We start from the raw sequence: 13569 nt of genomic DNA, 5'->3' as shown, positions 1-13569 counted from the left end.
CAGAAGTCATCAAGGGGAGGCAGGCCAAGAGTCTCAACAGATTACGAACATTCCCTGTGGCCACTAGACTAAAATTGACATTAAGAATACTCACTTAACCTGGCTGTGGTGGCACACACATTTAATCCCAGCACTGCGGAGGTAGAGGAGGATAGAACTTTGAGGATAAGGCCAGACTGGTCTACAGAGCAAGTTCAAGGACAGCCAGGGCTACACAGAGAAACCCTGTCTAGAAAAAAAGAAACAAAGGGAGAAAGAGAAAGGAAGGAAGAGAGGGAGGGAAGGAGGGAGGGAGGGGGGAAGGAAGGAAGGGAGGGAGGGAGGGAGGGAGGGAGGGAGGGAGGGAGGGAGGGGAAATAAATCACTTAGAAAATTCCCCTTAACAGTAGCTAATGCTGACAAATGTTGGCTTGGTTTTCATTTTATATGTCTGGCGCTTTAATGATTCTATCTAGAACTAAATCATAATCTTAAAAATAATTCAAATTGATATCTGTGATCTCATAATCCTGTCTCTCAAAATATTTCCAAGTCTGCTAACACATTCTGTAGCTTCAAAGTGTCATAAAGCTGGTTTACACTATATACAAGTTTACATGTGTTTATTGGTGTTTTATGAATCTCAGTGTCACAATTTTGGGTTTCTTTGTTCTTTTCAGATGTTAAATTTTAATTTTAAAAGATACAGTTCTTAATTATTCTAGAACACTAATTATTGTCAGTGTCTACTTAAATCCTACTATGAGTCTTGAGAAGATGACATATCCCCTTCCCCCAATCCTTTCTCAAGACAAAGAAAGCTAATACAGGTAAGAGCCAAGATATCCCTCCTCAGTGCAGTACTTTAAACTACATCAGGCATAAGTAGAGAGAAAACTGGACCTACCTCTGCCTCAATCTCTGCTTGCCTTTTCTCCAAGAGTTTCGCCACAGCCATGGCCCTGTGCTTGCCAGATCGTTTGCAGCTCACGGCCCATTCACATAACAACGTCACCACAGCTTCATCATTGGGGGCAACCTAATGACCAAGAGAAATGTACCAACCATATCACAATGATGCAAGCAGAGGACGACCTCAACCTTAAAGCTTTGTCCCCAAGTTTTACCAGCAGATGCTTTCAAATCATCTTAACTTAAATAGGAAAGGAAAACCTCAGTTAGAAAGAAGGAAATCACGCAAAATCCATCTGAATGTGCAACAATTCCAAGAGAGCCAGTATTTCCTTAAAGAAGCCTTGGTGCTCTAGTACTGAGTTTCAAACTCATGAAGGGAAACGACCACTGGACTCCAAGAGCATTGTTACAAAGTCCACATACGTCACTCTACTGTTAGGTGGGCAAAATGAGGACTATGATTTGTTTGTCGTGTATTCCTAGCTGGCTTCATTATCAAATGACCAGTGAGAAACTAGGAAAAGAAACAAACCAGGGGGAGGCTGGAATGTTGATGATGCGTGTGTGGCTCATTTCACCATAAACAGCAACCGTGAAGAGGGAAAGCCAAGCATCCAAAGAACCAAAACCTGAAAGCAGACCTGGTCAGCAAAATGCCCTGGCTATATGCAGAACAGTATCAGTCCGGGGACAGACTCAGGTGACTACGGATGAAAGGGCTTCAGGGACCCAAGGGACGTGGAACATCGCTGGTGGGGCTGAGGGGTGACAGAAGAAAGATTGGGCTCCTATGTCGTCCCTTTGCTTTACAGCATCCGTGCCACCACAGCAACATTCTGGCTCCAAGACTGTGGTATTTCTCAGGAGCATAAACATTATGCTAGACAAAGTAGATGATCACAGTATTAGCACTTAAATAGTATGCTGGACACTCTTAACACTTCAGAATTCATGAGCTCAAGTACGGTTATGATATAGTTATGAGCACAATCCCAGGAAGCATAATCACACACATAAATCGAGGCTTGTGGACCCTGATACCTATGAGGATTCCAGAATAAAAATGGATGAGGAGCTGTCAACACTAGCAATCCATTCAAATCCTAAAAATCAATTTGCTCTGACAGTCCATTTGGAAAATCTTATTTCCCTTTCCTAGCAGGTATCAATTGCAAAAAGCTTCTTGGTTAGAGGTAGGTGTTTGTGTCCATTTCCTTTTTCAGTGCTAGGAGTTTGTCTGGCTCAAATCTGCCCAGGTATTGTGCATGCTGCCACTATCTCTATGAGTGCCTACGTGCATCCCTGTTACACCTGGAAGACATTGTTTCTCTGAAGTCATCCACCACCTCTGGCTCTTACAATTTTTGTCTCTTCTTCCACACAGATCCCTGAAGATGAGGGCTTTGATGAAGATATTCCATTTAGGACTGATTGCTCAAAGTCTCTCACTCTCTACACATTGTCCAGTTGTGGGTCTCTGTGTTATTACCCATTTGCCACAGGAAGCTCCTCTGACTTGGGTTGAGCAATGCACTAAGGTGTGGGTACAGCCATATGTGATTGGGAGTCATCTTACTGCTTTGTTCATTTAGCAAAATAACATGGTAGGTGTTCCCCTAGGCCTATGACCTATCCAGTCTCAGGTTCCAGGCGACTCAGTGTCAGGCAGCCACACTCCAGGCAAAGCCACACGCCCAAGCATAGGTGGCTAACCCAAACCAAACTCCCTATTTTAAGGACTTTTTTTGGATGGGGGGAGAGGTCTTTTTATTTTGTGTTTTTTTTTTTTTTTAGGTTTTTGGTTTTTTTTAATCTTACTGGTTTTTTTTTTGTTGCTGTCTGTTTGTTTGTTTAGAGAGCGAGAGAGAGAGAGAGAGAGAGAGAGAGAGAGAGAGAGAGAGAGAGAGAGAGAGAGAGCGCACACAGGCTCTCTGGGTAGTTAGGGAGATGAAGAGGATCTAAGAAGAGTTGGGAGAAGGCAAAATACGATCAAAATACATTATATGAAAGCATTTTTAAAATTTTAAAAATGTTCTAAGACTTTTATCCAATGTTTTTAAATTTCTCTACATACGTGCTGGTATTATCTTGATAGACACCTTAAAGGGAGCTCTGGTTTTCTTAATTTAAAACAAGGGATGGGCTGGAGAGATGGTTCAGTGGTCAAGAGTACTTGTTCTTGCAGAGCACCTGGATTCAATTTCCAGTATCTCCATGGTAGTTCACAACCATCCATAACTACAGTTCCATGGGATCCGACCCCATCCCCTGACCAATATGGGAATCAGCACCCATATGGCGCATAGACATGTATGCTGGCAAAATATTCATACACATAAAAATAAATAAGTAAATCTTTTACATTTTAAAAAATAAAACAAGGGAAATAACTCAAGTAAAATAAATTTTTATCATGGCATTTAAATTTTAGAAGGCATTGTGAAGATTTTTCTGGCTGAAATCAATGTAATGCAAAAGCAGGGCAAGTTAAGGTCAAGTCAATTCCTGAAGTACCAAGTTTGGATTAAAAATATGAAAGAAACAGTTGCACTAATAGAAAACTGATAGCAGCATTTTTAATCCAATCAGTAAAGTGCATTTTGTTCACATTTTTAGGTACTTCCTTTACATCTTCAAGATCAGATAAACACATACTTACAATAAAATCCAAGTACTTTACTTCTGGCAGCCTCAGGCCTGACAGTTCAACTTCCTTTAGCTGTTGTTCTCACCATACGTGATTTTACATCTAACTGAGGTATGCTACAGTACATAGCACACCCTGGGTGTGTTCCGTAACATCTCAACTAGGTGAGAATCATTCAGCTCTACTGAATGAACTACAACAGTGGACTCACAAAACTACATTCCCTCTTCAGAAGCAGCAGCTTTACAAGCCACCACCATCTCTTGGGAATACATCTATGAACAAAGACTCAGTGTAGATGTAGGGAACGCCCCTCCCTCATGTGCTCACATGTCTGAATTCTTGGTCCCCAGTTGGTAGAACTGTTTGGGAAGGATTGAGGGTGTGGCCTTGTTGTTGGAGTATGTCACTGGAGGTGGGCTTTGAGGTTCCATAAGCCTATGCTATTCCTAGTTAGCTCTTTCTCTCTCTCAGCACTATGGTTGTGTCTCAAGTCGTAAGCTCTCAGCAACTGCTCCAATACCAAATTTGCCTGCCTGCTGCCCCACTCCTCACTATAATGGTCATGGACTCACCATCTGAAACTACAGGCCCCAATAAACTTTTATGTAAGTTTCCTTGGTTGTGGTGTCTTCTTACAGCAAGAGAAAAGCAACTCAGCCAGGAGACAACACTCTGAAGCACAGTGAACAATGTACACAAACAATACACAAAAGACTTGGAAGACAGGGAGAAGGCAAGCCCAGTCCCAGTGCCTGCAGTGTGTGTGCAAAAGGTTAGATGCTATGAAAGGAAGAAGTCATCCTCTAGAGATGAGAAGGCAACGTTAGGAAGAAGCTGAGCCCAGAGGAAAGCAGAACTCAGTGAGGGAGCAGTCCTGGAAAGGTTCAGTGCAGAACATGACTAAGAAATGTATATTTTGATAGTCTCAATGTTCATAGTGTTTTTATCTAGATGGAAGAATTACAGTTTCATTTTATACTTTTATAGTACAAAAGAAAAGTATTCTTTCTATTTGAAAAAAAAGAATGAAACTGGGCCATGAAGGAAAATTACAGGCTTTCTGATAAGGAATAATAAATGTAACAGACAGAAAAGCCCTATCCAAATACAACAAAAATCAAAATCTCTACTACAAACTTTGGGTATAACCCTACTCTCATGGCTACTGTGTACCAGACACTATATTCTGCCCTATTTATGTGTGATCTCATTTCAGAAGCCTGAAAATAGTTATTGTTCAAGCTATGATGAAAAATAAAGGCCCAAATCCATTGCTTAGCCCAGAACTACTCCAAACTATCAAACTGTCAATCACCCATGACTGGCCACAAGGTATCCCCATCTCTACGTGCTACCTACAAGCAGCTGGTATCAACTGAAGCACATTCCAGATCATGAAGAAACAAATCCTTCATTAAAAACCAAGTTCATTCTGTGTTAATGGGAAAACAAACAAACAAAACTATGCCACTATTCAGGCCAGAATGCTGGGTTTCGTCTTGTTCTAAAACCTACACGCCAACTATAAAGGAGTACCCTATGCATGCCTTGGCCACCCCAGCCTCCTGCAGCACTGCTGGTTGTCCCTGTAGTTCTCCAGAGCTCCAAAGAGCTGACTTCCTCTCCATAATCAGGCTCAGTGATCCGTGCTGACCAGAAAGAATGGATTAGGTTGTTCTACAACCAAATTCCTAAAGACCTATTGTTATAGCATCAACCAAAAATTCATTCAAAGTAGTTTTACACAAGTACATAAAAGGTAGAAAATGTAGTTATTCAGATAACTACCAGGGGCAGCACACTGGTGTTTGAATAGTAAATGTAAGAAACCTACAGTAGAAGTTTTAAAACTAGAAAATTTCCTTAACAACATACTTTGTAAATAGTGCCATGCAGGATGATGTTATCAAGTACAATTCCAGCTTAGGTTATAAAGAACCTTTTTCAAAACTAATGTGTTTTATATAAGGGTTAGAAAAAGGTGTTATGAAGCAGGTGGACCCTGCATTTCAACTGTTTGTTTATTCATTTAATAGTTATTGAACACATTTTTATTGTGAAGTCCTCTTCTAAGCACTGAATATAAAAGCATTCTCACATTTTAGTTTGGAGGAAGAGAGATCAGTAATATTCTTTTGGATATTATTTCTATTATATCCACACAATCTTTACAATGTTCCTACAATTTGTTTCAATAATTCAGTCTCTGGGAATACAGATATGGAAAAAAAATCTTAAATGTTAACAGAAATGTGTGCTCCGGGCATCAGCGGGGTATGCTACCAAACTGATGCTCCTGCTGCTCCCTGTCTCAAGCACTGGCAGTGACTTGGGTAATGAAATAAATCAAAGAAAAGTGGGATGGCTTCACATACAGACAATAGTGCAGACAGAAAGTTCATGGGTCAAACCAAATGTCTTCAATGAAGGAACTACAGGAATGTTTAGGGATGGGGTTTGTCTTTGGAGGCAGCAATGGCTAGATTTTCACACTGGTATAATTCTAAACTTTTACAGCATTCACTGCTGAGCTTTTAAATACACACAAGCAAATGGGGCACACAAAAACGGTGGGGAGGGAACACAAACTCAACTATAGCACATACAGATAAGGGCAGGGGAAGGTATGCCAAATGATGGGGTCAAGCCCTGGCACAAATTACAACATGTAATCAGAACAATATATATATGATTTAATTCCCAGCCAGGTGAGCATATACCACATGCCTTAAATCCCAGCACTCAGGAGAAAGAGATAGGCAAATCTGTTTGAGTTCTAAGCCAGCCTGGGCTATGTAGTGAGTTCAGTCCAGCCAGAGCTACATAGTAATACCCTGTTCTCAAAAACAAAAACATCAAGAGCATGAGGAAGAGGAGGAAGAGGGGGAGGAGGAAGAAGAGGAGGAAGAGGAGGAGGAGGAAGAAGAGGAGGAAGAGGAGGAGGAGGAGGAGGAGGAGGAGGAGGAGGAGGAGGAGAAGTGTTTATTTCTGGCCAAAAGATTAGATTAGAAATAGAGAATGTTTATGAATGGAGCTAAGAGGCTCTTACTATTTTATATGCCTAAATTCTACTCCAACTCTAAAGCAGCTGTTGCTATTCTCATTTTCCAGATAATTAGGAAGCATGTACATGCTGTACCATGTTGCTGCTTCCCTCTACAAGAAAGCAGGTCTAGGGAATCTGCAGAGCAGCCAACCACTACAGTCTCTGGACTAGCCCCAGCTTCCACTTCTAACCTGACTGACATGCAGGAGTCAAAGAATGGACCACTAAGGCCTCTGACACACAGGAGATGGATGACAAGGAATGGACCACAGTGTATTTGTACAGCGAAGGTTCAACAGATGTTTTTAAATCAAGGGGTAAGGCAACACACTCTATTATTACATGGAACCAAAAGAAAAACACTGATAGCATGAAAATGTCTGCTTAATCCAACAGTTGACTGAGTACAAAACACTAGAAAGGTTCCTGTTCCTTGCTCACTGAGTCAAGGATAAGGCCCTCAACACTAGCACTTAGCACCACTGGCATTTCCCAATTACACTACTCTGGTAGAGATGGGGAAGAGATGAATAGAAAGAAAAAGAAATAAATATTTGAAAGAATATGAACATTACTGAAGTCTACATAAACTATTTAACTTCCAAATCAGAATTAATTGGAAAACTATTAAAACCAATCAAGAGCTTGGTATCATAAACAGAACAAATGTATAATATTCAAAAAGGAATTGGTAACATTAAGCAGTAAAAGAAAATTTTAAAGCCATTGCAGAATATCACAGGACATAATCCCAATTATTTCATCCTCCACCTTGTCATAGTTAACTACACATAAATGCCTAAGAAATCACCCACAGACATGACTCAAAGTTAACAGTAGTTATTACTGGTATTATACTGAGATAGAAATAATGTGTGTTTCTGTGTGCTCCAGCATGTTCTTGTCCAGTGCTTTAATAATAATCCCATGATTTTTATAGTTAAGCTGAAGCCCAAGTTTAACTTGTCAAATGTCTAAAAGTTACCAGGCTACACAATTGACTATCAGACCCTCGCCATGTGATTCCAGAGTTAACTCCTAAGTCTGCCAGGCAGAAGAGTACGGCCACAGGACAAAGTTGGAGGCTAAAAGAAACTGAAGATAGACAATGCATCCATGTACAGTAAATGTAGCAATCACAAGAAATAATTTCTATAATGGGAAGAAACAAAATCCAAATCTCATAAAGGTCCTCCACATAACACCACTATGAATCTGGCCTGGTGAATGTGGAGCACACGCCTAGTAGTAAAATTCCTGCTGTTTCAGGAACACACAATTATCTGTTACAATTTGCCACCATTTCCAGAATGAACACATCACATTCATGAAGAAAGTCTTCCAACATACGATGAATTTAACAGCTCTTAATCTACAAGCATCAAATTAGGCTTTGGGTATCGTTCATTAACCTCAGGGTCTATATGGAAGTGAACTAGGGATCTTCTTTGTTTTCACAAGTAAAGGAAACAAAGTATCAATTAAATCAGATGCGGGCTTTCTGAAGAAATGAGAAGACATCTGGTGTGTTGGTTTGCCATTTAAAAATACTCAGGAATACTACCTAGATTATAAAATGCTATCATTAAAGGAAACAGAGAAACAAAAGTCAGTGACTCGTTACTGTAAGCATCAGGTAACTACAAGGACTTGAAGTCAGCTACAAAAGAAAGCTCTCAGTAGTTCTTTACTCCCAGACTAAAAGGACGTGCTTATAAATGAAATCAACCACTTAATACCAAAAAAAATGGTCACATGTGAAAATATTATTTGTAGAACAGCACCAATAAACCATACAGACTACCATACAAATGAGTGGCAACAGCCCAGAGTGGCCCGCAAGCTGAGACACATTATGGGGCACTGAGTGAACATCCAGTTATGTCAGCCAGGGATGGTCTAATCGCTCAGACATAAGCCTCTGCACAGGGTCACATTTCTAAGCATTTTTAAACATAAGAATAATCATATAAGGTAATAAAGTACAGACTGTTTCTGGGGTTAGAGGAGGGCCCAAGGGCTATGAGGAAAAAACAGGAAACAGCCATACCAGCTGGTCATACCCATGTATGTACATTAGAGTGTTGGTCAGCCCCCCTGTAGAAATGTGCTGCCTGATGACATCCTGCAGCCTCCTTCCTCCCCCCTCTTTTCTCATCCTAGATGCTAAAAACATTTTTAAAGATCCCAATTAAAAAATGCATTATATAGCCATATATGGAAGACACAATGTCAGAAGTGTACAAAAGATCAACTCTGTAACATTTGTGGGCTCTAGCTTGATGACAGTCATATGCTGGACAACTGTCAACAGAGTGAGAGGCCTTATGGTCACATTTCTTGGACACGAAATCTGACTACATCTCAGCCAAAAAGACCTTTGGATTTCTTATACAACACGCACGGCATTTATTATATCTATGAACTTTTCCATAAGTACATTTTCCAGAGATATTTAGATGCCTGTTTTGTTGTTTGCTGTTGTTTTTCCTGAGGGATAAAGAGATAGAGCAAATTTTCCTAATCTTACACTCTCTGGATCAATGTTGACAATCTTTAGATTTTGCAACATCCCAGAAACTAAAGGTCTGGAGTAGAAGAGCGCCATTTTGTTTATAAGTGCAGAAGATGAAGGCTGCACATCTGCGGACTCTGACAAGAAATGATGCAAAAATGAAAACCAAATTAAGACAACCCTTTGGAACATCAGAATCAACTAGTCATTTACTGCACTGTGACGAATATAAATTTTCCCATCTTTCGGTTAAATTATCATTTAAATAATGCAAATGGAGAAAACAGAGTCCCACGAAACAGAATCACCAAAGTCACGTGGCAAGAATTATAATTGAAAAATAAATCCTTCCCAAAGATCTTGAAAAGTGCTTATCTCCCATATTTAAAATATTTGATACACTATACCTAGCTTCCCAAATCACTGTATGGTATTATTAGTATTAGTATTAGTATTAGTATTAGTATTAGTATTAGTAGTATGCATGTTAAGGAAAATGAAGGTAACATGTAATTAAGAGAAATACAAATTTCTAGCATTTTTTATTTAGAGTTATTTGTTCTACTGTCTTAACAAAGCTGCCTAGTCATGAACATAACCACTGTGGTTAACTAGCACTACCATAGGAAGTGAATTCTAGTAACAAGCCATTGTACACACAAAGAAAATGATGCCAAGGGAGTTCACAAAGAAAGACAACTAGCAGCAAAACCAGATTCAAAATACACTGTAAACTGGCATAAAGTGCACAGAATAAGCAAATCCACACTGTTCAACCTCAATACTTGACTGTCCTGTGCACGGCTCTACATGGCACAGCTCTATAATCCCAGCTGTATGAAATGGTGAGACAAGACCAGATGTTCACGTCACCCCTGAGCTACAGGGCGAGCTCTCAGCTAACTCTGACAACTGTGTGAGACAGACACTGCCTCCAAGTTTAAAAGAGTAAATAGAGGGCTTGGAGATACAGTTCAGTGGTAGAACACTGAACCAGCATGTGTGAGGCCCTGAATTCAATCCTCAGTACTGCAATAATAATAGTTTACTATGCTGAAATTATCAAAGAAGCTTTGAGAAATTACAGATTACCCCTACATGTAAATGTGCCAATATCAATACACAGGAAATTATTCTAGCCACCATAAAGGTTGCCCCTCCACCTGCTGAGATTACATCTGACACTGATCTCTTCTGCTATGTTGTTGGTGAAATGATTTCTCACAAGAACAATAAAGACTGGAATCTATCAGCTGAGTGTGTGTCTCTCCTTCCACTAATGAACTGGGTGTGAGCTTGGATAACTCTTCTCTAATCACTAATTTTCTCATCTAGAAGATTTTAAAACTATATTCCGCAGGCCAAAGAAAACTTTAATGCGATGACACATGACAAAATGAAGAACCTAGTGCATAAAAAAGTACCTGCAGAACCAGCATGACAGCCACGGTGACATGTAGCTGTTAACAGTAGCATTCAGGAGCCTGACGCAGAAGGATGACAGATTTGTAGCCAGTCCAGGCCACAGTGCAAGTTCCAGGGCAACCTGAGCTACAAACAAGACTATGATGTCAAATAATTTTTAAAGCATTTTTTTAAATACCTGGTGGCTAAAGAGATGGCTGCTCTTCCAAAGAACCTGAGCGTTTGACTCCCAGCACCCACATTGGCTCACCACCACCTATAACCCCAGCTCCAGGGGAACCAACTCCCTCTCTGGCCTCCCCGGGACCATACCTGTGGCATACACGCACACAGATAAATAGATAAATAAAACCTAAGGAGCCTTTGGCCAATGAGATGGCTCAGTGGGTAAAGGTGCTTTCCTCCAGAGCCTGACAACCTGAGTCAGCTCTTGGAGCGTTACATAGCAGAAAGAGAATTGACTTCTTTGTCCTGCAATCTCCACACTAGTGCTTACTATAAAGTACATACACACACATGTCCGTACATACAATAAATAAAGGTGTGGCGGGGGAGAAATCCCAAGTTCTTTCTCTCTTTTGCTTCCAGGCCATGAGGTGATTGGCTTTGCCCGCTATGCTCTCCTGGCAAGGCATGCCTCCCTGGCACAGGGCAAAACAACAGGGCCAACCAATAATGACTGAAGCTTCTAGAACTGTGAGCCACTATTGAATTTTTCTGGAGCTTGTGACATGGCTCAGCAGGTGAGTTCAACTGCCACTAAGCCTGAAGACTTGAGTGTGATCCCCTGGCCCCACAGGGTAGAAGGAGAGAATCAACCCCTGAAAGTTAAGTGATCTCCACAAGCGCACCACAGACACACCACAGACAGACAGACACAAGTGATAAATGTAATTAATGCAATATAAAATTGAAAGTATGTGTTTCCTATTTACTAACTGTATAAATGTCTGGACACACACTGTGTTTACCCCAACTGTTAATATCAATGACACTTAACTAATTGATTTAAGAAAATGGTAATTCTGAAAGATTCATAGGACTCTCGAGTGGAGCAGGAAATGTGACATTCTAAAGCACAACACTGGTCTTGCCATACTATGAGGAATATAGTATGAATTCAGTATACATGAACCTCAACAGGAAGCCATCCACATACACTTCCCTTGCTTTACAGGTAGGGACTCTACGCTGCTCCTGCAAAGCTCATGTGTTAACAGCCCCTTGCTGGCAGTACTATTGGATAGTGCTGGAACCTTTAGGAAGTGAGGCCTGATGGAAGAAAGTGTCTTTAATAGATATTTGGACCCTGGCCCATTCCTCCCTCTCTCTCTCCTGCCTCCGTCAGTGTACCACATACTCCCCTCCATGACAATTTAGCTTCACTATAGGCCCAGAAACAACAGAGGCCAGTAACCATGGAATGAAACCTCTAAAATCGTGAGCCAAAATAAATCTTTCCTCAGCTAAGTATTGTCACAGCAATGGAAAGCTGACTGACATACTTGATGGATATATCATTTCATTATCTTGACTGATACTTTTAGAAAGTGACTTATTTTCTTTATATTAAGCAACAAAAACCCCCAAAGGATTAAGCATTTGCAAGAACATGAGCTACTTTACAGCACTAAGCCACCTCACCCTAGACGGCTCCATCCCATCCAAGTGCTTCTTTACTGTAGATAAATACTTTACAAAAAACAAAAGGCAAAAAATCCCCACAGACCCTGGCTGAGACTTACGGATGAGTAGGCTGTACAATGGAGATTTGTGCATGTGTCCATGAAAGCACCAAGGGGCTCAGTATAATCAATGTAACCGTACTATATTCATTTCTCCTGTGTTACCTGCCTCGATAAATTTGAGTCCTTACAACAGTGGCTGCTGCTATTAAGTACCAAGTTGCACGACAAGCACTACGAATGCTTAATGCTGCACTAATAATGGCTTTATTATTATTTTACATCATCCAGAAATGAAATACCCCTTTACACATGTAAGCAAATTATCCGTGGGTATCCTGAAAGCCTATTGATTTCACAGCTGAGGGGTATCCTGTCACCCACGCCCCTGCCTCCACTTGCAAGTACCTTCTTGTCTGTCTGAGTCTATACCGATTGTAAAGCAGATACACATTTCATTAAGCGGCTCCCCTCTCCTCCAAAGCGAATCCTAGAGGTGCCTCCTCCTCCCCATTATTGCACCAGCAGTCTCTTAGTGAGCACAAGAACCCAAAGTGAGTAAATATACACTGATCACACCCTCGGAACCCAGGCCTGAAGCCAGGGACGAATGATGTGCTGGAAGTCACAAGACACAGACCTCGAGATCACAGAGCCACGGCGTGAGAAAGGTCAGTGTATAACAAGCACAGTCAAGGAAGACACAAAGCTCTCGGATTTTTGACAATAGTAATCAAGCAGAGCGCCTCAGCCTAGTGGATTCAAGGTAAGTAAAGTACACGCTAAACTTGAGACTTTAGTTAACTAAAAACTCTAAACTCTGAGCACAAACCAACATGACACAAATATAAACAAGACCATGTAGGTTTGTGGTTTGGGGTGGGTGGTGGTACTAGGAGTAGGGGTGGAGGAAACGCCCATGATGCTGCTGTTCTGAAGCTCTCTGCCTGGTGCAGCTGGCCTGGTTTTTCCATGACTCAGTACAAAGTCCGTTTCCTAGGATCCCAGAAGAAGAAGTGAAAAGCAGCTTTTCCTGCCACCTTTGGACCTTCCCTTTAATCCACATCCCTGAAGCACCCAAAGATGCAGCTGCCTGTGCTCTCCTATCAGCCATAACCAGGGACAGAGGCCAAGAGGAAGGAAGTGGTCCAAGAGCTCTGCAGAGCTGAGGGCCCTCCCTACCCAGCTGCTTGGTGATGATGTCACCAGTAACCGACTTACTTAGTAACTGGAAGCTGAGGGACCCCAAAGCCTACTGAGACTCCCCTCATGTGGCTGCTGGGCCCTGACACTCCATCACACCACCCAGTAGAAAAGGCTCTGAAGCACTGACCAACTTACAGAAGTAAATGCT

General features: G+C 41.2%; 1 protein-coding gene across 9 annotated transcripts in view; it reads right to left on the bottom strand.

The window, feature by feature from the left end:
• The window catches only part of Med12l (mediator complex subunit 12L), a 341599-nt gene that overhangs the window by 246564 nt on the left and 81466 nt on the right, over positions 1-13569 (bottom strand). For 8 of the 9 annotated variants that reach the window (XM_052732026.1, XM_052732033.1, XM_052732028.1 and 5 more), the window contains one exon: positions 887-1018. The exons of the other annotated variant lie outside the window; for it this stretch is intronic. In XM_052732026.1, coding sequence (XP_052587986.1) covers positions 887-1018 — 132 coding nt within the window. The remainder of the gene's footprint in view (positions 1-886; positions 1019-13569) is intronic. 9 annotated transcript variants of the gene reach the window in all.

This window comes from Peromyscus californicus, unplaced genomic scaffold (assembly GCF_007827085.1).
Source record: "Peromyscus californicus insignis strain IS unplaced genomic scaffold, ASM782708v3 Scaffold_9__1_contigs__length_137607984, whole genome shotgun sequence".
Taxonomy (NCBI): Eukaryota; Metazoa; Chordata; class Mammalia; order Rodentia; family Cricetidae; genus Peromyscus; species Peromyscus californicus.
The sequence above is the reverse complement of the archived record's forward strand: the minus strand, read 5'-3'. Positions and strand labels throughout refer to the sequence as shown.